This window comes from Mycteria americana, unplaced genomic scaffold (assembly GCF_035582795.1).
Source record: "Mycteria americana isolate JAX WOST 10 ecotype Jacksonville Zoo and Gardens unplaced genomic scaffold, USCA_MyAme_1.0 Scaffold_95, whole genome shotgun sequence".
In the NCBI taxonomy this organism is placed as follows: Eukaryota; Metazoa; Chordata; class Aves; order Ciconiiformes; family Ciconiidae; genus Mycteria; species Mycteria americana.
The window spans coordinates 138,470-163,037 of record NW_027445679.1 but is presented as its reverse complement, the minus strand read 5'-3'; the positions used below and the strand labels follow the sequence as shown (position 1 = coordinate 163,037).

Below are 24,568 nucleotides of genomic sequence, written 5' to 3'. Positions count from 1 at the left end.
CCAGAGGGGACGTTGCGATGGGTGCGGGATCATCAGGAGGCATCGTGATGGGTGCGGGATCCACAGGGGACAATTGAGATGGGTGCAGGATCCACAGGAGACGTTGTGGTGGGTGCAGGATCCACAGGAGACGTTGCAATGGGTGCAGGATCAATAGGAGAGGAACAGGTGCAGGATCCACAGGGGAGGTTGCGATGGGGGCAGGATCCACAGGAGACGTTGTGGTGGGTGCAGGATCCACAGGAGACAATTGAGATGAGGGCAGGATCCACAGGGGACAATTGAGATGGGGGCAGGATCCACAGGAGACGTTGTGGTGGGTGCAGGATCCACAGGAGACGTTGCAATGGGTGCAGGATCAATAGGAGAGGAACGGGTGCAGGATCCACAGGGGAGGTTGCGATGGGGGCAGGATCCACAGGAGACGTTGTGGTGGGTGCAGGATCCATAGGGGACAATTGAGATGGGTGCAGGATCCACAGGGGACAATTGAGTTGGGGGCAGGATCCACAGGAGACGTTGTGGTGGGTGCAGGATCCACAGGGGACAATTGAGATGGGTGCAGGATCCACAGGAGACGTTGTGGTGGGTGCAGGATCCACAGGAGACGTTGCAATGGGTGCAGGATCAATAGGAGAGGAACAGGTGCAGGATCCACAGGGGACGTTGTGAGGGGTGCAGGATCCACAGGAGACGTTGCAATGGGTGCAGGATTAATAGGAGAGGAACAGGTGCAGGATCCACAGGGGACGTTGTGATGGGTGCAGGACCCACAGGGGATGTTGTGATGGGTGCAGGACCCACAGGGGAGGTTGTGATGGGTGTAGGACCCACAGGGGACGTTGTGATGGGTGCAGGATCCACAGGGGACAATTGAGATGGGGGCAGGATCCATAGGAGATGTTGCAATGGGTGCAGGATCAATAGGAGATGTTGTGATGGATGTGGGATCCACAGGGGACATCGTGATGGGTGCAGGATCCACAGGGGACGTTGCGATGGGTCCAGGACCCAAGGGAGAGGTTGCGATGGGTGCAGGACCCACAGAAGACGTTGCGATGGTTGCAGGACCCACGGGAGAGGTTGCGATGGGTGCAGGACCCACAGGGGACATTGTGATGGGTGCAGGACCCACGGGAGAGGTTGCGATGGGTGCGGGACCCACGGGAGAGGTTGAGATGGGTGCAGGACCCACAGGGGACATTGTGATGGGTGCAGGACCCACGGGAGAGGTTGCGATGGGTGCAGGACCCACGGGAGAGGTTGCGATGGGTGCAGGACCCACAGGGGACATTGTGATGGGTGCAGGACCCACAGGAGAGGTTGCGACGGGTGCAGGACCCACGGGAGAGGTTGCGACGGGTGCAGGACCCACGGGAGAGGTTGCGACGGGTGCAGGATCCGCAGGGGACATTGTGATGGGTGCAGGACCCACAGGAGAGGTTGGGATGGGTGCAGGACCCACAGGGGACATTGTGATGGGTGCAGCACCCACGGGAGAGGTTGCGATGGGTGCAGGACCCACAGGGGACATTGTGATGGGTGCAGGACCCACAGGAGAGGTTGCGATGGGTGCACGACCCACGGGAGACATTGTGATGGGTGCAGGACCCATGGGAGAGGTTGTGATGGGTGCAGGACCCACAGGGGACATTGTGATGGGTGCAGGACCCACAGGAGAGGTTGGGATGGGTGCAGGACCCACGGGAGAGGTTGGGATGGGTGCAGGACCCACAGGGGACATTGTGATGGGTGCAGGACCCACGGGAGAGGTTGGGATGGGTGCAGGACCCACAGGGGACATTGTGATGGGTGCAGGACCCACGGGAGAGGTTGGGATGGGTGCAGGACCCACAGGGGACATTGTGATGGGTGCAGGACCCACGGGAGAGGTTGCGATGGGTGCAGGACCCACAGGGGACATTGTGATGGGTGCAGGACCCACGGGAGAGGTTGTGATGGGTGCAGGACCCACAGGAGACATTGTGATGGGTGCAGGACCCATGGGAGAGGTTGCGATGGGTGCAGGACCCACGGGAGAGGTTGCGATGGGTGCAGGACCCACAGGGGACATTGTGATGGGTGCAGGACCCACAGGGGACATTGTGATGGGTGCAGGACCCACGGGAGAGGTTGCGATGGGTGCAGGACCCACAGGGGACATTGTGATGGGTGCAGGACCCACAGGGGACATTGTGATGGGTGCAGGACCCACGGGAGAGGTTGCGATGGGTGCAGGACCCACAGCCGTCCCTGCCGATCTCATTTATTAATTTCTTTGCTATCGCCAATGCCTTTGGACGAAGCGATGCCGCTGCCCGCGCGACGTCCCCAGCTGCGCCCCAGCACCTTCCCGAGGCTTTGCGCTCTTCCCCCCACCCCCCGAGACCCCCCCCCCCCGCCCCCCAAATTTCATCGAACCGCCGGAAACGAGGCCCTGGCAGCGCGTTTTCGCCCAGTGACCCCCTGTTCGCTCCCTCCAGGGCTGGGGGGAGGAGGGGAAGGGGCGTTTTTTCTGCGATTAATTAGAGAAATCCCTACTGGGAATTCCCGAGAACTGCAAGCCCATCCTCAATCCGCCACGGCTCCTTGCCAAATCCTTATCTGGCATCCAAGAAAACATTAGGAGGAGCCAAATGTCTCCCGTGTCCTGAAATCTGCCTCTCCGGAGATCCCGGGGGACTACGCCGTCTTGATGGGCAGAAAGTCGACGGATTCCACCGCGTTTATGTTTGGTTTTTTTTTTTTTTTTTTTTTTTTTTTTTAAGAGGGGCCGCGTGTTAAAAGAAGGGGCAGGATGCGACGGAAAACCCATTTCTTGGTGGCTGAGCTCGTGTCGGCGCCTCTCTCCTCCTCTTCTCGCCTTTCCCTGGGGAAATCGGGACGCAGCGAGATACCGAGGTAAGAGATTTTATTCCCGTCGCGACCGTCCGTCGCTGCCTTAAATCTTTCCTCTTCGAACGGCTTCGCGTGGCGCGAACTCGAGCAGCCGCTCTCTCTTCGAACGGCTTAAAATGGCACAAATCGAGCCCAAACGCTTCCGAAAAAGGACCCGATTCGGTGCAAAGGGAGGATTGCGCTGCTCCGGGTCCGGAGTTTGTTTTGCAAACTACACGCGTGGGTGCTCATCAAATCCCCCCGCTCACGTCGTGCAGCCTCCGTCCTGCCTCAGTTTCTCTTTTTTTTCCAGCCAGGAAAACAACTAGGTGGGGTTTTTTTTTTTTTTTTTCACCAAAACTCCTTTAATTTATGCCTAACTTTGCTCCGGGGCCGGGGCGGGGGTGGGGGTGGGGGGGATTCCCCTGGGTTCAGTCCCCAGGTTGGGGCAAAATGGGATGAGTAAAGGATTAAAATACACTCGGGGGAATTCTGCTTTTTCTCACCTCCCGGTCAGCAATAAAAACTTTCCGAGTCACGCAATTCTTTAAAAAATGGTCCAAATCGTTCATCCCCACCACACCACGGGGCATAAATACCGTGAAAAGAGCCCCTGGCTGGTATTTTAAGGAGAAACCTTCCACCTCCAGAGCATCCTTGGGGCTGCTTCGTCACTTGGTTGGGTGTTTGTTGGTTTGTTTTGGGTTTTTTTTGGTTTTTTTTTTATTTTTACAGGATTTTGATAGTTTTGCAAGAGCTGGGATGAAGCCCTCCTTCGCTTTCCTGCTCCTGATGTTAGGTAGGTTAAAAAAGACACCAGTTTTCTCCTGAGGATGCTGCTAGATGGAAAAGTCGGGGGTGATGGTCGTCCCTGGGTTAATATTTCCCCCCCCGTCTCTTCTCCAGGAGCTGTGATGAACGTCCAGCCGGCGCGAGAAAAAGGTAGATATCGGGGTTGTGGGGTCTCGGCATTAAAAGATGGTATTTCCACCCAAAACGGGGTTGTTCCTGCTTTAGTTTGGGAAGCGGGAAGGGAGCAGAGCTTCCTCCCGGCTACGTTGTGGACGTACGGAAATCAGATGTTCTATTTTCGCCCTGTTTGTCCTCAAATCTGCGTAATACCCCATGGGACGATTCCCTGCGGCCCCCGTTTCACCCCAACCGTTGGGACACCCAAGAGAAGTCAACGCCATTTTTAAGTAACCTGGAGCACAAGGCCTCATTTAAAGTCAAGAATCCCAAAGCTGGTGGGCTTCACCCCCAAAATGCACGAGGTCGGGAGGGTTTGGGGAGGGTCCCCCAATACCTCAACCTCTGCTTTCCTGCAGCATCCCTGCTCTACCCCTACGGTCCGGACCAGCATGACCATAAGAACCCCAAACTTGATGATGGGTCATCAAAGAAGCTCTCCCTTAGCGTGCCCTTCACCTTCTACAGCAAAGAGTACCAAAAGCTTTACGTACGTGAGCCCAAATTCCGTGTCTTCCTTGCCTGTCTCTCCATTTTCCGATTTCCCCTCTTTTTTTTTTTTGCTCCCTTTTCCAGTCCGTTGCCCCCCAACAAAATCTTCCCGTTTGTAGGATTATCCTAGTTGCCTTAATACAATTTTTTTTTTTTTTTTTTGTTCCGGTGCATCAAAGCATCCTCGTACGGTTGGTGGGTCTTGGGAGAAGACCTACACCCTTCTGGAGCAGTGGTTGGGAGGTCCGTGGCCAAGTTTAGGGCTGTTATATTCCACCCCCCGCCTCTTTTTGATAGAGCCGTAGACGCGATAGTGACCTAAACGCCTCCAGTATGGTTGTAGAGATGCAGAAGTCAGCGGTAAGACCACAACTGGGTGCTGTGTCCATCTCCAGGGTACCACAACCACGTCAAGGTGTTGACCACGTGCGATAGGGCTCCAAGAGAGGTTGCCGCCACATCGGGGTTGACCTGGGGTCTTTCGCAGGTGAACAACAACGGCGTGATTTCCTTTGACACCCGCGTCAACCAGTACACCCCCGACCCCTTCCCGCTGGCTGACGGACGCTCCTTCGTGGCCCCGTACTGGGGGGACGTGGACAACGTGCGGGGAGGGGATGTCTACTACCGAGAGACCACTGACCCGACGCTGCTGACACGCATCACCAAGAACATCAACGAATACTTTCCCAGGATCCCCTTCACTGCCACATGGGCTTTCGTGGCCACTTGGGACCACGTGGCCTACTACGGCTCTACCAGCGATAAGGTAAGGTCCACAGGCATGACTTGAAGGCCAGAGAAGGTCACACACGTGAGAATTAATTTATCCCACCCTGACTCGGTGCAGACACAGGCACGTGGCCGCAGGCAAACGCGGTTTTGGAGAGCAAAATGAATCGTGGCCTCAAATCCGTCCTCGGTTTGATGACTGAGGATGGAGACGAGCCAAAACCAGAGCTCTGCTGCAGGTGCTCAACTTGTTGGCCTTCACAACCCGTTCATTCGCTCTCGCAACCCCTGTGTTGGCCTTACGACCCGCTCATTGGCTCTCATGACCCGCTTGTTGTCCTCACGACCCATTCATCGGGCCTTACATTCCATTTGTTGGCCTTACATTCCATTCGTTGGCCTTCGTGACCCACTCGTGGGCCTCTGCAACCCATTTGTTGGTCTCATGACCCATTTGTTGGCCTTACAACCTATTTGTTGGCCTTCGTGACCCACTCGTGGGCCTCTGCAACCCATTTGTTGGTCTCACGACCCATTTGTTGGCCTTACAACCTATTTGTTGGCCTTTGTGACCTCTTCGTTGGCCTTCACGTTCCATTCATGGCCTTCACGACCCATTCATGGCCTTCACGACCCATTCATGGCCTTCACGACCCATTTGTTGGTCTCATGACCCATTTGTTGGCCTTACAACCCATTTCTTGGCCTTCGTGACCCACTCGTGGGCCTCTGCAACCCATTTGTTGGTCTCACGACCCATTTGTTGGCCTTACAACCTATTTGTTGGCCTTTGTGACCTCTTCGTTGGCCTTCACGTTCCATTCATGGCCTTCACGACCCATTCATGGCCTTCACGACCCATTTGTTGGTCTCACGACCCATTTGTTGGCCTTACAACCTATTTGTTGGCCTTTGTGACCTCTTCGTTGGCCTTCACGTTCCATTCATGGCCTTCACGTTCCATTCATGGCCTTCACGACCCATTCATGGCCTTCACGACCCATTTGTTGGTCTCATGACCCATTTGTTGGCCTTACAACCTATTTCTTGGCCTTCGTGACCCACTCGTGGGCCTCTGCAACCCATTTGTTGGTCTCACGACCCATTTGTTGGCCTTACAACCTATTTGTTGGCCTTTGTGACCTCTTCGTTGGCCTTCACGTTCCATTCATGGCCTTCATGTTCCATTCATGGCCTTCACGACCCATTCATGGCCTTCACGACCCATTTGTTGGTCTCACGACCCATTTGTTGGCCTTACAACCTATTTGTTGGCCTTTGTGACCTCTTCGTTGGCCTTCACGTTCCATTCATGGCCTTCACGTTCCATTCATGGCCTTCACGACCCATTCATGGCCTTCACAACCCATTTGTTGGTCTCATGACCCATTTGTTGGCCTTACAACCTATTTGTTGGCCTTCGTGACCCACTCGTGGGCCTCTGCAACCCATTTGTTGGTCTCACGACCCATTTGTTGGCCTTACAACCTATTTGTTGGCCTTTGTGACCTCTTCGTTGGCCTTCACGTTCCATTCATGGCCTTCACGACCCATTCATGGCCTTCACGACCCATTTGTTGGTCTCATGACCCATTTGTTGGCCTTACAACCCATTTGTTGGCCTTCGTGACCCACTCGTGGGCCTCTGCAACCCATTTGTTGGTCTCACGACCCATTTGTTGGCCTTACAACCTATTTGTTGGCCTTTGTGACCTCTTCGTTGGCCTTCACGTTCCATTCATGGCCTTCACGACCCATTCATGGTCTTCACGACCCATTTGTTGGTCTCATGACCCATTTGTTGGCCTTACAACCCATTTGTTGGCCTTCGTGACCTCTTCGTTGGCCTTCACGTTCCATTCATGGCCTTCACGTTCCATTCATGGCCTTCACGACCCATTCATGGCCTTCACGACCCATTCGTTGGCCTCCACGACCCATCCATTGCTCTTCACCACCCATTCATTTGCCTTCGTGACACTTGGTGACGTGTAGGCAAATGACATTTGGTGACATGACATGAGGTGAGCATGTATCCTCCGGTCCCTCTGTCCTACCTGCCAGCCCTGGATGGGAACACAAAACCCCCTGGAGCTCCTCAACTCTTCCTAGGTGCTGACGTGCAGGTGTCACATCCAAACTTTTACTCCCCAATTAATTTACGGGGTTTTTTTTCTGTGTTGAAAGCCACCTTTTCCACTGCACTGTTCCTCTGGCCACCTCGTGCAGAGAAAGAGACCGTGGTAGAACACCCAAAGTCCTCATCTGAAGGTAGACACCAAAAAACCAGCCTGGATGGGCCATGCCTGACCAAGATGGCTTCTTCGCACAGCTCAGGGCAAGGAGTCTACACCTGGGTGCAGCCCTCAGGGCTAAATCCCATCCATAACTGCTCATCCCACCACTCCTGGTGTCCTCTCCCCCTTCCTTTTTGCAGGGCAACACCTTCCAAGCCACCCTGACCACCGACACCAAGACGTCCTTCATCATCCTCAACTATTGGGATATCCAGTGGACTACGGGGGAGGCCAGTGGTGGTGACTCCGAAACAGGTCTCGGAGGCACCCCGGCCCACGTACGTAAATTTTTTTTTTTGTAGAAGACAATGCTGAAGCTAAGTTGGGCCGTAATGTTTTTTGGGGACACCACCAGGTTCATCCAAGACTGGAAGTTGGCCTGTACCGTTCTGGGGGGACAACAATGCCAATGGTAGGATGGTGGCCCACAATATTTTGAGGGGAAAACACCAGGTTCACTCATGGTAGGAGGTCCCATACGATCTTCTGGGGACAACGGTGATGAAGGTCGGAGGTTGGCCCACAACGTTTTTGGGGGGAAACACCAGGTTCACTCACGGTAGGAGGTCCCATACCATCTTCTGGGGACAGCGGTGATGAAGGTCGGAGGTTGGCCCACAATGTGTTTTTTGGGGGAAAACACCAGGTTCACTCACGGTAGGAGGTCCCATACCATCTTCTGGGGACAGCGGTGATGAAGGTCGGAGGTTGGCCCACAACGTTTTTTGGGGGAAAACACCAGGTTCACTCACGGTAGGAGGTCCCATACCATCTTCTGGGGACAGCGGTGATGAAGGTTGGAGGTTGGCCCACAACGTTTTTTGGGGGAAAACACCAGGTTCACTCACGGTAGGAGGTCCCATACCATCTTCTGGGGACAACGGTGATGAAGGTCGGAGGTTGGCCCACAACGTTTTTGGGGGGAAAACACCAGGTTCACTCATGGTAGGAGGTGGTTCCATACCATCTTCTGGGGACAACGGTGATGAAGGTCGGAGGTTGGCCCACAACGTTTTTTGGGGGAAAACACCAGGTTCACTCACGGTAGGAGGTCCCATACCATCTTCTGGGGACAGTGGTGATGAAGGTCGGAGGTTGGCCCACAACGTTTTTGGGGGGAAAACACCAGGTTCACTCATGGTAGGAGGTGGTCCCATACGATCTTCTGGGGACAACGGTGATGAAGGTCGGAGGTTGGCCCACAACGTTTTTGGGGGGAAAACACCAGGTTCACTCACGGTAGGAGGTGGTTCCATACCATCTTCTGGGGACAACGGTGATGAAGGTCGGAGGTTGGCCCACAACGTTTTTTGGGGGAAAACACCAGGTTCACTCACGGTAGGAGGTCCCATACCATCTTCTGGGGACAGCGGTGATGAAGGTCGGAGGTTGGCCCACAACGTTTTTTGGGGGGAAAACACCAGGTTCACTCATGGTAGGAGGTCCCATACGATCTTCTGGGGACAACGGTGATGAAGGTTGGAGGTTGGCCCACAACGTGTTTTTGGGGAAAACACCAGGTTCACTCATGGTAGGAGGTGGTCCCATACCATCTTCTGGGGACAACGGTGACAAAGGTTGGAGGTTGGCCCACGTTTTTTTGGGGAAAACACCAGGTTCACTCATGGTAGGAGGTCCCATACCACCTTCTGGGGACAACGGTGACGAAGGTTGGAGGTTGGCCCACAACATTTTTTGGTGACAACAACGTCGAAGGTAGGTGGTTGACCCATAACGTTTTTGGGGGACAACGCCAGGTTCACCGAAGCGTGGAGGTTGGCCCATAACGTGTTTTGGGGACGCCACCACCACCGGTAGGAGGTTGTCCCGCTCCATTAATCCCTCCAAAATCCTCCATTTTGTCCCCGTTTCCAGGCCGGCTTCAACAGCGGAGACGAAACCAACTTCTACAACATCCCCGGCTCCCAGACCGAAGCCATCATCAACATCACCAAGACCTCCAACGTCAACGTCCCGGGGCGTTGGGTCTTCCAAGTGGATGAATTTAAGGTGACGGGGGTCCCCACCGAGGTGCCCAAGGTCGCCGACAGCAACAACTGCTGGTTGTAAGTTGAGTTTTTGGGGTGGAAACCTAGAAAAAAGGGAAAACGGAGAATTACTCGGCGAACCGTTTCCTCCTCTTGAGTTCCGGGTTTCCTCCCGCAGATAAATCCCGGCGTCTGGGGCAGAGGAACCGTCCCCGTCGTCCCCGTCGTCCCCGTCGTCCCCGTCGTCCCCGTCGTCCCCGTCCCCCCCCGTCCCCGTCGTCCCCCCGTCACACGCGTGGGACAGGGTCGCACAGCGGGATGCAGCAACCGGAGCAATAAAATCGCAGCTGAGACGTGGCGGCTCCCGTGTCCTCTTCATTTCTCCCGGGCGGCCGGGCGCTTTTCGGACCAGTCGTGCCCAAATTCCATTTTTTTTTGGCCTCTTTGTGCATTAATTCCTGGATTTTTTGCACTCTGCGTGCACAAATTTACAAATTTTTGCCCTCTGCCTACGCAAATATACGGGGGGTTGTGTCGCTCTACGCAAATTTATGATTTCTTGCCCTCTGCATCCGTAAATTCACGATTTTTTTCATACACCACGCACGCATTTAGGATTTTTTGCCCTCCGCGGGCATAAATTTACGATATTTTCGCCAGCGCCTTCAGGAATTGGTGATTTTTTTGCACTCTATGGGCACAAATTTATGATTTTTTTATGCTTCTCTGCGTGCATTTATGATTTTTTTCACGTCTGTGCGCACGAATTTATGATTTATTGCCCTTTGTGGATGAATTTCCCCCCCTGTGCATATATTTATGAATATTTTTGCCCCTCTGTGTGTGTGAATTTATGATTTTTTTTCCTCTCTCTCTACAAACTCATAAAGTTTTGCCTTCTCCGTGCACAAATTTATGGGGTTTTGCCCTCCGTGTGCCCAAATTTATGATTTTTTGCCCTCGGTGTGCAAGAATTTCTGATTTTTTCCCCCCTCTCTGCGCAAATTTATTAATTTTTTTTCTTAATCCGTGTGCATGAATTTCAATTTCTTGCATTCTACGTGCAAACACTTATGAGGGTTTTGTCCCATTTGCATAAAATTATGATTTTTCAGCCTCTGTGCCTAGGAATTCCTGATTTTTTTTCCACAATATGCACAAATTTATCATTTTTTTGCCCTGTGTGCACAAATTTATCATTTTTTGCCCTCTATAAGCACAAATTTATCCTTTTTTTGCCCTGTGTGCATAAATTTATCAATTTTTGCCCTCTATAAGCACAAATTTATCATTTTTTTCCCTCTATAAGCACAAATTTATCCTTTTTTTGCCTTGTGTGCATAAATTTATCATTTTTTGCCCTCTATAAGCACAAATTTATCATTTTTTTGCCCTGTGTACATAAATTTATCAATTTTTGCCCTCTATAAGCACAAATTTATCAATTTTTTCCCTCTATAAGCACAAATTTATCCTTTTTTTGCCCTGTGTGCATAAATTTATCAATTTTTGCCCTCTATAAGCACAAATTTATCATTTTTTTGCCCTGTGTGCACAAATTTATCAATTTTTGCCCTCTATAAGCACAAATTTATCCTTTTTTTACCCTGTGTGCATAAATTTATCATTTTTTCCCTATATAAGCACAAATTTATCCTTTTTTTGCCCTGTGTGCATAAATTTATCATTTTTTGCCCTCTATAAGCACAAATTTATCTTTTTTTTTGCCCTGTGTGCACACATTTATCATTTTTTGCCCTCTATAAGCACAAATTTATCATTTTTTTGCCCTGTGTGCATAAATTTATCAATTTTTGCCCTCTATAAGCACAAATTTATCCTTTTTTTGCCCTGTGTGCATAAATTTATCATTTTTTGCCCTATATAAGCACGAATTTATCCTTTTTTTGCCCTCTATAAGCACAAATTTATCAATTTTTGCCCTCTATAAGCACAAATTTATCCTTTTTTTTCCCTGTGTGCACAAATTTATCAATTTTTTGCCCTATATAAGCACGAATTTATCCTTTTTTTGCCCTCTATAAGCACAAATTTATCATTTTTTGCCCTCTATAAGCACAAATTTATCCTTTTTTTTCCCTGTGTGCACAAATTTATCAATTTTTGTCCTCTATAAGCACAAATTTATCATTTTTTGCCCTCTATAAGCACAAATTTATCCTTTTTTTTGCCCTGTGTGCATAAATTTATCATTTTTTGCTCTCTATAAGCACAAATTTATCATTTTTTGCCCTCTATAAGCACAAATTTATCCTTTTTTTGCCCTGTGTGCATAAATTTATCATTTTTTGCCCTCTATAAGCACAAATTTATCATTTTTTGCCCTCTATGTGCATGAATTCCCCCCCCCCCACCTGATTTTTTTGCACTCTGTGCATGAATTTTGGATTTCTTGTCCTCACATCACGCATTTACCATTTTTTTTTCCCCCCTCTTTTGCAGAAATTTGAGATTTTTTTGCCCGCTGGGAACATGGGAGGGAAAATTGATGCTCGGAAGCGCTCCCTGCCTGCAAAAAACAAAAAAAAAATCACATGGATTTGGAAAAAAACCCCAAAAAGCTCCAAATTTGGGCGCTCGGAGCGGCAGCTCCGGCGGAAAAAAAAAAACCCCAAACGAACCCAAAATGCCAAAAAAATGGATTCCAAAAGCTCTGGCCTCATTTTATTGGTGAGAACGGGGTTTTTTTCCCCGTTTCCGGGCATTTTCCGACAGGGACGCGAGGGCTGGGCTGGGCCAAGAGCCCAAGTGAGGAATTTGGGGGAAAACCCTAAAATTTAGGGAAAAAAATCACCGCAAAGCCCACAAGGGGGAACCGGTTTTCCCGAAAAAGGGATTTTTCGCCCCAAAGAGGAATTTTTTCCTGAGGGAGCGAGGGGGGGTGCAGGCGGAAACGCAGCAGGCGCCGAGCAGCACACGGGGCGCTCAACACGCCTGCGCGACACGCAACACGCGCGCGCAACACGCAACACGTGTGCGCTACACGCAATACGCGTGCGCGACACACAACACGCGTGCGCAACACAACACGTCAACACGCATGAGGTGCGCACAACAGGCGTGCAACACACAACACGCGTGCAGCACACAACACGCGTGAAACAAACAACACACGTGTGAAACACACAACACGCGTGTGCAACACGCAACACACGCGCGCAACACACAACACACGCGTGCAACACACAACACATGCATGAAACACACAACACACGTGCGCAACACACAACACATGCATGAAACACACAACACACGTGCGCAACACACAACACGCGTGTGCAACACACAACACGTGCGCAACACACAACACACAACGCGCGTGAAACACACAACACACGTGTGCAACACAACACGTCAACACACGAGGTGTGAACCACACACGCATGCAACACACAACACGCGAGTGCAACACACAACACACGCGTGCAACACACAACACATGCATGAAACACACAACAGATGTGCACAACACACAACACACAACACGTGCGTGAAACACACAACACACGTGCGCAACACACAACATGCGCGTGAAACACACAAAACACGTGTGCAACACAACACGTCAACACACAAGGTGTGAACCACACACGCGTGCAACACACAACACACGCGTGCAACACACAACACGTGTGTGCAACACAACACGTCAACACGCACGAGGTGTGCACAACACGCGCGTGAAACACACAACACACGTGTGCAACACAACACGTCAATACACGAGGTGTGAACCACACACGCATGCAACACACAACACGCGTGTGCAACACACAACACATGTGCGCAACACACAACACATGCATGAAACACACAACACACGTGCGCAACACACAACACACGTGTGCAACACACAACACACACGCGCAACACACAACACGACGCGCGTGAAACACACAACACACGTGTGCAACACAACACGTCAACACACGAGGTGTGAACCACACACGCATGCAACACACAACACGCGAGTGCAACACACAACACATGTGCGCAACACACAACACATGCATGAAACACACAACACACGTGCGCAACACACAACACGCGTGTGCAACACACAACACACGTGCGCAACACACAACACACAACACGCGCGTGAAACACACAACACACGCGTGCAACACAACACGTCAACACACGAGGTGTGAACCACACACGCATGCAACACACAACACGCGAGTGCAACACACAACACACGCGTGCAACACACAACACATGCATGAAACACACAACAGATGTGCACAACACACAACACACAACACGTGCGTGAAACACACAACACACGTGCGCAACACAACATGCGCGTGAAACACACAAAACACGTGTGCAACACAACACGTCAACACACGAGGTGTGAACCACACACGCATGCAACACACAACACGCGAGTGCAACACACAACACGCGTGTGCAACACAACACGTCAACACGCACGAGGTGTGCACAACACGCGCGTGAAACACACAACACACGTGTGCAACACAACACGTCAATACACGAGGTGTGAACCACACACGCATGCAACACACAACACGCGTGTGCAACACACAACACATGTGCGCAACACACAACACATGCATGAAACACACAACACACGTGCGCAACACACAACACGCGTGTGCAACACACAACACACGTGCGCAACACAACACATCAACACACGAGGTGTGAACCACACACGCATGCAATACACAACACGCGAGTGCAACACACAACACGCGAGTGCAACACACAACACATGTGCGCAACACACAACACGCGCATGAAACACACAACACGCGCGTGAAACACACAACACGCATGCAACACAACACGTCAACACACAAGGTGTGAACCACACGCATGCAACACACAACACACACGTGCAACACACAACACGCGTGTGCAACACAACACGTCAACACACACGAGGTGTGCACAACACACGTGTGCAACACACAACACGCGTGTGCAACACACAACACACAACACGCGTGTGCAACACACATGTGCAATACACAACATGCGTGTGCAACACACAACACACGTGTGCAACACAACACGTCAACACACGAGGTGTGAACCACACACGCATGCAACACACAACACACGAGTGCAACACACAACACGCGTGCAACACATAACACACGTGTGCAACACACAACACACATGTGCAACACAACACGTCAACACACAAGGTGTGAACCACACACACGTGCAACACACGACACGCGTGTGCAACACAACATGTCAACAGACACGAGGTGTGCACAACACACGTGTGCAACACACCACACGTGTGCAACACACAACACACAACACGCATGTGCAACACACAACACGTGCAATACACAATACGCGTGTGCAACACACAACACGCGTGCAACACACAACACACGTGTGCAACACACAACACACGTGTGAAACACACAACATGCGTGTGAAACACACAACACGCGTGCAACACAACACGCGCGTGAAACACACAACACACGTGTGCAACACAACACGTCAACACACGAGGTGTGAACCACACACGCATGCAACACACAACACGCGTGTGCAACACAACATGTCAACAGACACGAGGTGTGCACAACACACGTGTGCAACACAACACACGTGCGCAACACACAACACACAACACGCGCGTGAAACACACAACACACGCGTGCAACACACAACACACGTGTGAAACACACAACACGCGTGCAACACAACACGTCAACACACAAGGTGTGAACCACACATGCATGCAACACACAACACACACGTGCAACACACAACATGCGTGTGCAACACAACACGTCAACACGCACGAGGTGTGCACAACACACGCGTACAACACAACACACGTGTGCAACACACAACACACAACACGCGTGTGCAACACACAACACGTGCAATACACAACACACGCGTGCAACACACAACACACAACACGTGCGTGAAACACACAACACACGTGTGCAACACAACACGTCAACACACACGAGGTGTGCACAACACACGTGCAACACACAACACGCGTGTGTAACACACAACACACGTGTGCAACACACAACACACGCGTGCAGCACACAACACGCGTGAAACACAAAACACACGCGTGCAACACAACACAACACGCGTGTGAAACACAAAACACATGCGTGCAACACACAACACGCTTGCAACACACAAGACATGCGTGAAACACAACACACGTGTGCAACACACAAGACACGTGCGCAACACACAACACACGTGTGCAACACAATACGGCAACACGCATGTGGTGTGCACAACACACGCGTGCAACACAACACACGTGTGCAACACACAACAAAAGCGTGCAATACACAACACGCGTGTGCAACACAACACGTCAACACACACGAGGTGTGCACAACACACAACACGCGTGCAACACAGGAGTCAACACGCAGTAGGTGTGCACATGTGCACAACACAACACGTGTGTGCAACACGTCAACACACACGAGGAGTGCGCACGTGTGCGCAACACACAACACGCGTGTGCAACACAACACATCAACACACACGAGGTGTGCACAACACACGCGTGCAACACACAACACACACGTGCAACACAACACGTCAACACGCAGTAGGTGGGCACACGTGCGCAACACACAACACGTGTGCAACACAACAGTCAACACACACGAGGTGCGCACACGTGCACAACACACAACACGTGCGTGCAACACAACACAATGGTCAACACTCAGTAGGTGTGCACGCGTGTGCACAACACACAACACACAACACGTGTGCAACACAACAGGCAACACACGCTAGGTGTGGACATGTGTGCACAACACACAACACACAACACGTGCGTGCAACACAACACGTCAATACACACGAGGTGCGCACAGGTGCACAACACACAACGCGTGCGTGCAACACAACACGTGTGCAACACAACACGTCAACACGCACGAGGTGTGCACACGTGTGCACAACACACAACACACAACACACAACACACAACACGTGGGTGCAACACAACACTCACACGAGGTGTGCACACGTGTGTGCAACATACAACACACGCATGCAACACAACAGTCAACACACAGTAGGTGTGCACAACACACAACACGTGTGCAAAACAACACTCAACACACACGAGGTGCGCACACGTGTGCACAACACACAACACACAACACGTGCGTGCAACACAACACGCCAATACACACGGGGTGTGCACACATGCGCACAACACACAACACGCGTGTGCAACACAACACACACATGCAACACAACACGCGTGCAACACAACACGTCAACACGCACGAGGTGCGCACACGTGTGCACAACACACAACACGCGTGCAACACAACAGTCAACACACACGAGGTGCGCACACGTGTGCGCAACACAACAACACACAACACGCGTGCAACACATGTCAACACACAGTAGGCGTGCACAACACACAACACGCGTGCAACACAACACTCAACACACACGAGGTGTGCACACGTGTGCACAACACACAACACACGCGTGCAACACAAAACGCCAATACACACGGGGTGTGCACACATGTGCACAACACACAACACGCGTGCAACACAACAGTCAACACACACGAGGTGCGCACACGTGTGCACAACACACAACACACAACATGCGTGCAACACAACACGTCAACACGCACGAGGTGCGCACACGTGTGCACAACACACAACACGCGTGCAACACAACAGTCAACACACACGAGGTGCGCACACGTGTGCACAACACACAACCCACAACACGTGCGTGCAGCACAACACAACACTCCACACACGCTAGGTGCGCACACGCGTGCACAACACACACAACACGCTACACGCACCACAGGACACCGCCCAAGACGCAACACGCAACATGCAACACGCGAGGTGTGCGCACAACACGCTACCGTGCACGACACGCGCCACAGCTGCACGCGCCTGTACACACACACACACACACACACACCACACACACGCACAACGCACACGACTGTGCACAAACGCACACCACGCGTGAGGCGCGTGCCCAAAGCCCACGGCACGTGTGACCTCGCACAAAACCGGCGCGCCCACAGCGCACTCTGACGTCAGACACACAACACACAACACACAACACACAACACACAACACACAACTCACAACACACAACTCACGACTCGGCAGAAACACCCCCAACACGTTGCACCCGCAACACGCTCTGACGTGACACAACACACACACAACACACAACACACAGAACACACGCAACACACAATACACACACAACACACACAACACACACAACACACACACAACACACACACAACACACACACAACACGCAACACACACACAACACACACACAACACACACACAACACACAACTCGGAACAAACACCCCCAAAACATTGCACCCACGACACACTCCGACATGGCACAACACACACACAACACACAACACACACACACAACACACACACACAACACACACACACAACACACAACACACAACTTCACACAAAGACCCCCAAAATGTTGCACCCACAACATGATCCAACATGACACAACACACACACAACACACACACAACACACACAACACACACACAACACACACACAACACACACACAACACACACAACACACAACTCGGCACAAACACCCCCAAAACGTTGCACCCACGACACGCTCCGACGTGACACAACACACACAACACACACCCCACACACCACACACACAACAGACAACACAACACACAACTTGGCACAAACTCCCCCAAAATGTTGCACCCACAACACGCTCTGACATGGCACAACACACACACACAACACACAACACACACACAACACACACCACATACACACCACACAACACACACAACACACAAGACACAACACACACACACCACACAATTTGGCACAAACACCCCCAAAACTTTGCACCCACGCCACGCTCCGACGTGTCACAACACACACAACACACAACACACACACCACAACACAAAACTCGGCACAAACACCCCCAAGACGTTGCACCCACAACACGCTCTGACGTGACACAACACACAACACACACACACAACACACAACACACAACTTTGCACAAAGACCCCCAAAATGTTGCACCCACAACATGATCCAACATGACACAACACACACACAACACACACACAACACACACACAACACACAACTCGGCACAAACACCCCCAAAACGTTGCACCCACGAAACGCTCCGACGTGACACAACACACACAACACACACACCACACACACACCACACACACAACACACAACACAACACACAACACAACACACAACTCGGCACAAACTCCCCCAAAATGTTGCACCCACAACACGCTCTGACATGACACAACACACACAACACACAACACACACACACAACACACAACACACACAACTTCGCACAAAGACCCCCAAAATGTTGCACCCACAACATGATCCAACATGACACAACACACACACAACACACAACACACACACACAACACACACAACACACACAACACACACACAACACACACAACACACACAACACACACAACACACAATTTGGCAGAAACTCCTCCAAAACTTTGCACCCACAACACGCTCCGACATGGCACAACACACACACAACACACACACAATACACACAACACACACACAACACACACACAACACACACACAATACACACAACACACACACAACACACACCACACACACAACACACAACACACACAACACACACACAACACACACACAACACACAATTTGGCAGAAACTCCTCCAAAACTTTGCACCCACGACACTCTCCGACATGACACAACACACACAACACACACCACACACACAACACACAACTCGGCCCAAACACCCCCCAAAACTTTGCACCCGCAACACGCTCCGACGTGACACAACACACACCACACACACAACACACAACACACACACACCACACACACCACACACACCACACACACCACACACACAACACACAACACACACACAACACACAACTTGGCACAAACACCCCCAAAATGTTGCACCCACAACACGCTCTGACATGACACAACACACACAACACACAACACACACACACAACACACAACACACAACACACACAACTTCGCACAAAGACCCCCAAAATGTTGCACCCACAACACGCTCCGACATGACACAACACACACAACACACAACACACAACACACACAACACACACAACACACACACAACACACAATTTGGCACAAACACCCCCAAAACTTTGCACCCACAACACGCTCTGACGTGACACAACACACACACAATACACACAACACACACCACACACCACACACACACACCACACAACACACACAACACACACAACACACACACACCACACAATTTGGCACAAACACCCCCAAAACTTTGCACCCACAACATGCTCTGACGTGACACAACACACACAACACACACAACACACACACAATTTGGCACAAACACCCCCAAAACTTTGCACCCACAACACGCTCTGACATGGCACAACACACACAACACACAACACACACACCACACACAACACACTCACAACACACACAACACACACACAACACACGACTTGGCACAAAACTCCCCCAAAATGCTGCACCCACAACACGCTCCGACATGACACAACACACACAACACACAACACACACACACAGTTTAGCACAAACACCCCCAAAACGTTGCACCCACGACACACTCTACCGTGACACAACACACACAACACACAACACACACACACACACCACACAATTTGGCACAAACACCCCCAAAACTTTGCACCCATGACACGCTCCGACGTGACACAACACACACAACACACACACCACACACACACAACACACAACTCGGCCCAAACACCCCCCAAAACTTTGCACCCACATGCTCCGACGTGACACAACACACAACACAACACACAACACACACACAACACACACCACAACACACACAGCACACACCACACACACAACACACACCACAACACACACAACACACACACCACACACACAACACACAACTCGGCCCAAACATCCCCCAAAACTTTGCACCCACAACATGCTCCGACGTGACACAACACACGACACACACACAACACACACACAACACACACCACAACACACACAACACACACCACAACACACAACACACACACAACACGCACACAACACACACCACAACACACAATTTGGCACAAACACCCCCAAAACTTTGCACCCACGCCACGCTCCGACGTGTCACAACACACACAACACACAACACACACACCACAACACAAAACTCGGCACAAACACCCCCAAAACGTTGCACCCACAACACACTCTGACGTGACACAACACACAACACACACACACAACACACAACTTCGCACAAAGACCCCCAAAATGTTGCACCCACAACATGATCCGACATGACACAACACACACAACACACAACACACACACAACACACACAACACACACACAACACACAATTTGGCACAAACACCCCCAAAACTTTGCACCCACGCCACGCTCCGACGTGACACAACACACGACACACACACGACACACACACAACACACACACCACAACACACACCACACACAACACACACACACCACACACACACCACACACCACAACACACAATTTGGCACAAACACCCCCAAAACTTTGCACCCACGCCACGCTCCGACGTGTCACAACACACACAACACACACACCGCACAACTTTGCCCGACCGCCCCCACAGCCCCTATTCGCCATCCCAAAAAGGGATTTTGGGGGGGGAAACCTCCCCTCCCCCCCCTTCCTTTTCCCCTTTTTTTACATTTTTCACCCCATTAACGCACCCCATTTCTACAAAACACCCCCCCCCATTTTGTGCCCCTCGCCCCCACTTGTAATTTTGGGGCAATTTCAACCTCACCCGCCAAAAAAAAAAAATTCTCAAAATCCCTATTTAGTAATTTAGAAATTTTTGGCCATTTGCATCAACCCCCGGCCTGGCTTTAAGCAAAACAATATTTTCCTCCCCGTTTTCACCTTTTTTCCTCGCCAAAAATGATGTCAAAGCGCTGGGTGGGTCGGTCCCCTGAGGCCCGTCTGTATTTGTCATTTTTTTTTTCCCCCCCCGCCTTCTTTCCGCAAAAAAATAATAAAGGGAGAACCGGAGCCAGCTGCCCCGAGGTCGCTCTCGGCATTTGCATCAAGGATTTGAGGACAAACCGCAGCTTTTTGGGGCCGGATACAAACCAAAGGCAGGTAAGGTTAAATATATATAAATAAATCCCATTTTTTGGGGGGAGCAAAGAGCCCAAAGTGTGAAAGTACGTCTGGAAATTCCTCAAATATCCCCCCCCCCCCAAGTCCTGGGTTTGTTCCCGGTAGCAGCTGAATTTGATCATTTCTGAGGGGATTTGGGGAGGGGGAAAAGGGGAGAAAAGGGAAAAAAAGGGGAGGAAAGGGAGAAAAAGGGGGAGGAAAGGGGAAAAAAGGGGAGGAAAGGGGAAAAAGGGGGAGGAAAGGGGAAAAAAGGGGGAGGAAAGGGGAAAAAAGGGGAGGAAAGGGGAAAAAAGGGGAGGAAAGGGAAAGAAAGGGGAGGAAAGGGGAAAAAGGGGGAGGAAAGGGGAAAAAAGGGGGAGGAAAGGGGAAAAAAGGGGAGGAAAGGGAAAAAAAGGGGAGGAAAGGGGAAAAAGGGGGAGGAAAGGGGAAAAAGGGGGAGGAAAGGGGAAAAAGGGGAGGAAAGGGGAAAAAAGGGGGAGGAAAGGGGAAAAAAGGGGAGGAAAGGGGAAAAAAGGGGAGGAAAGGGAAAGAAAGGGGAGGAAAGGGGAAAAAGGGGGAGGAAAGGGGAAAAAAGGGGAGGAAAGGGAAAAAAAGGGGAGGAAAGGGGAAAAAGGGGGAGGAAAGGGGAAAAAAGGGGGAGGAAAGGGGAAAAAAGGGGAAAAAAGGGGAGGAAAGGGAAAAAAAGGGGAGGAAAAAGGAAAAAAGGGGAGGAAAGGGGAAAAAAGGGGAGGAAAGGGGAAAAGGGGGAGGAAAGGGGAAAAAAGTGGAGGAAAGGGGAAAAAGGGGGAGGAAAGGGGAAAAAAGGGGAAAAAAGGGGAGGAAAGGGAAAAAAAGGGGAGGAAAAAGGAAAAAAGGGGAGGAAAGGGGAAAAAAGGGGAGGAAAGGGAAAAAAAGGGGAGGAAAAAGGAAAAAAGGGGAGGAAAGGGGAAAAAAGGGGAGGAAAGGGGAAAAGGGGGAGGAAAGGGGAAAAAGGGGGAGGAAAGGGGAAAAAAGGGGAGGAAAGGGGAAAAAGGGGAGGAAAGGGGAAAAAGGGGGAGGAAAGGGGAGGAAAGGGAAAAAAAGGGGAGGAAAAAGGAAAAAAGGGGAGGAAAGGGGAAAAAAGGGGAGGAAAGGGGAAAAGGGGGAGGAAAGGGGAAAAAAGGGGAGGAAAGGGGAAAAAGGGGGAGGAAAGGGGAAAAAAGTGGAGGAAAGGGGAAAAAGGGGGAGGAAAGGGGAAAAAAGGGGAGGAAAGGGGAAAAAGGGGGAGGAAAGGGGAAAAAAGGGGAGGAAAGGGGAAAAAGGGGAGGAAAGGGGAAAAAGGGGGAGGAAAGGGGAAAAAAGGGGGAGGAAAGGGGAAAAAAGGGGAGGAAAGGGGAAAAAAAGGGAGGAAAGGGAAAAAAGGGGAGGAAAGGGAGAAAAAGGGGAGGAAAGGGGAAAAAAGGGGAGGAAAGGGGAAAAAGGGGGAGGAAAGGGGAAAAAAGGGGAGGAAAGGGGAAAAAGGGGAAAAAAAGGAAGAAAGGGAAAAAAAGGGGAGGAAAGGGGAAAAAAGGGGAGGAAAGGGGAAAAAAGGGAAGAAAGGGAAAAGGAAAAGGGGGGGATGGATTAAAAAAAGGGGATTTGGGGGGAAAAAGGGAGAAAAGGGGAAAATGGGGCAAAATAAATAAGGGAAAGAAGGAAAAAAGAAAGAAGGGGAAAAGGGAAAATGGAAAAAAGGGGGGAAAGGAGGAAAAAGGAAAAGAGAGGAAAGGGGAAAAGGGAAAAAAGGGGGAAAAGAAAGGAAAAAAGGGGGAAAGAGGGGGAAAAAAAGGGGAGGGAATGGGGAAAAAAGCAAATATGCTCAGAGGAGAGCGTGAATTTTGTACAAATCCGGGGGGGCCCAGACGCATCGTCCTGGGTCTGTTTCCACAGAGATGCGAAGTGACGGGGAGGGTGTCCTTGGCTGCGGGAGGGCACATGTAAATGCCCCCCAAAAAAAGCAGATTTGGGGGTCAGGTGCGAGTGCAATAAAATGTAGATTTTTGGGAAAGGTGTAAGTGCCACGAAATAGTGACTTTGGGGGTGAGTATGAGTGAAAAAAACAGATTTTTGGGGCATGTGTGAGTGCAAAAAATAGATTTTGGGGGGCGAAGGCAATAAAGCTTCTTTTGTGGGTGAGCGCGAGGGTAAAAATCACAGATTTGGGGGGATGCGTGTGAGTCTGAGCGCAATAAATGTTGAACTTTGGGACATGTGCAAGCACAATAAACCCCAGATTTTTGGGCCACGGGCAAATGCGAGTGCAATTTATTAAAAAAAAAATAAAAATCAGAGAATTTGATCATTTTCTTACCTTCTGTAGCCAAAGCACCATGGATGGCAGCCCGGGCCGGGGAAAAGCTGACGTGCTGCTGCGGGTCTGGACCGTCGTGTTATGGGGTGAGTTCAAACCGGGTGGAGAAACGCATCATAACCTGTAAAATTCCCTGTAAAAAAACCGTGAATCGCCTCAAAATAAGATTTTCCCAGTGCAAGAGGCCACATTTCGCACCCCCATCCCGTGCAATGATTGAGAAGAGAGAAAATTCCCCCACCCCGTGACACGTAGAGGGGAAACCAAGAGGCAAAGACCCCACCCAAGACATGTTTTGGGGGGATTCGTTGAAAAATAGAGCAATTTTCCCCCTGGTTGCAACCCAGCGCCGGCCATGGTCCTTCAGCATCATCTCTGAGCGTGGCTGTCCACATTTCCACCCCCGTGGCCTTTTGCAAGTGAAAGGGGACACCTTAAAAAGCCCAATTGCTCCTTTCAAATTCCTCCATCCGGCACGAAAGCCACCCAAAAAGCTCATTTTTTGGCCTAGGGAATTAATTGCTATTTCTTCGAATTGCTGTTTCTTCGAATTGCTCGTCCTCTCAATCGATATTCCTTCCAAACCATTTCTTCGATTCAATATTTGTTCAAATCGAAAGACC

General features: G+C 50.9%; 1 protein-coding gene across 1 annotated transcript; it reads left to right on the top strand.

The window, feature by feature from the left end:
* The first annotated feature begins 3,014 nt into the window (after positions 1 to 3,014).
* Positions 3,015 to 23,537, top strand: LOC142404218 (sushi, nidogen and EGF-like domain-containing protein 1). Its single transcript, XM_075490721.1, has 10 exons — positions 3,015 to 3,088; positions 3,895 to 4,124; positions 4,206 to 4,336; positions 4,826 to 5,107; positions 7,508 to 7,645; positions 9,243 to 9,407; positions 9,534 to 9,650; positions 12,092 to 12,124; positions 12,228 to 12,421; positions 23,525 to 23,537. The coding sequence occupies exons 1-10, from the start codon at positions 3,015 to 3,017 to the stop codon at positions 23,535 to 23,537; spliced, it is 1,377 nt and encodes a 458-aa protein (XP_075346836.1).
* Positions 23,538 to 24,568: the final 1,031 nt, after the last annotated feature.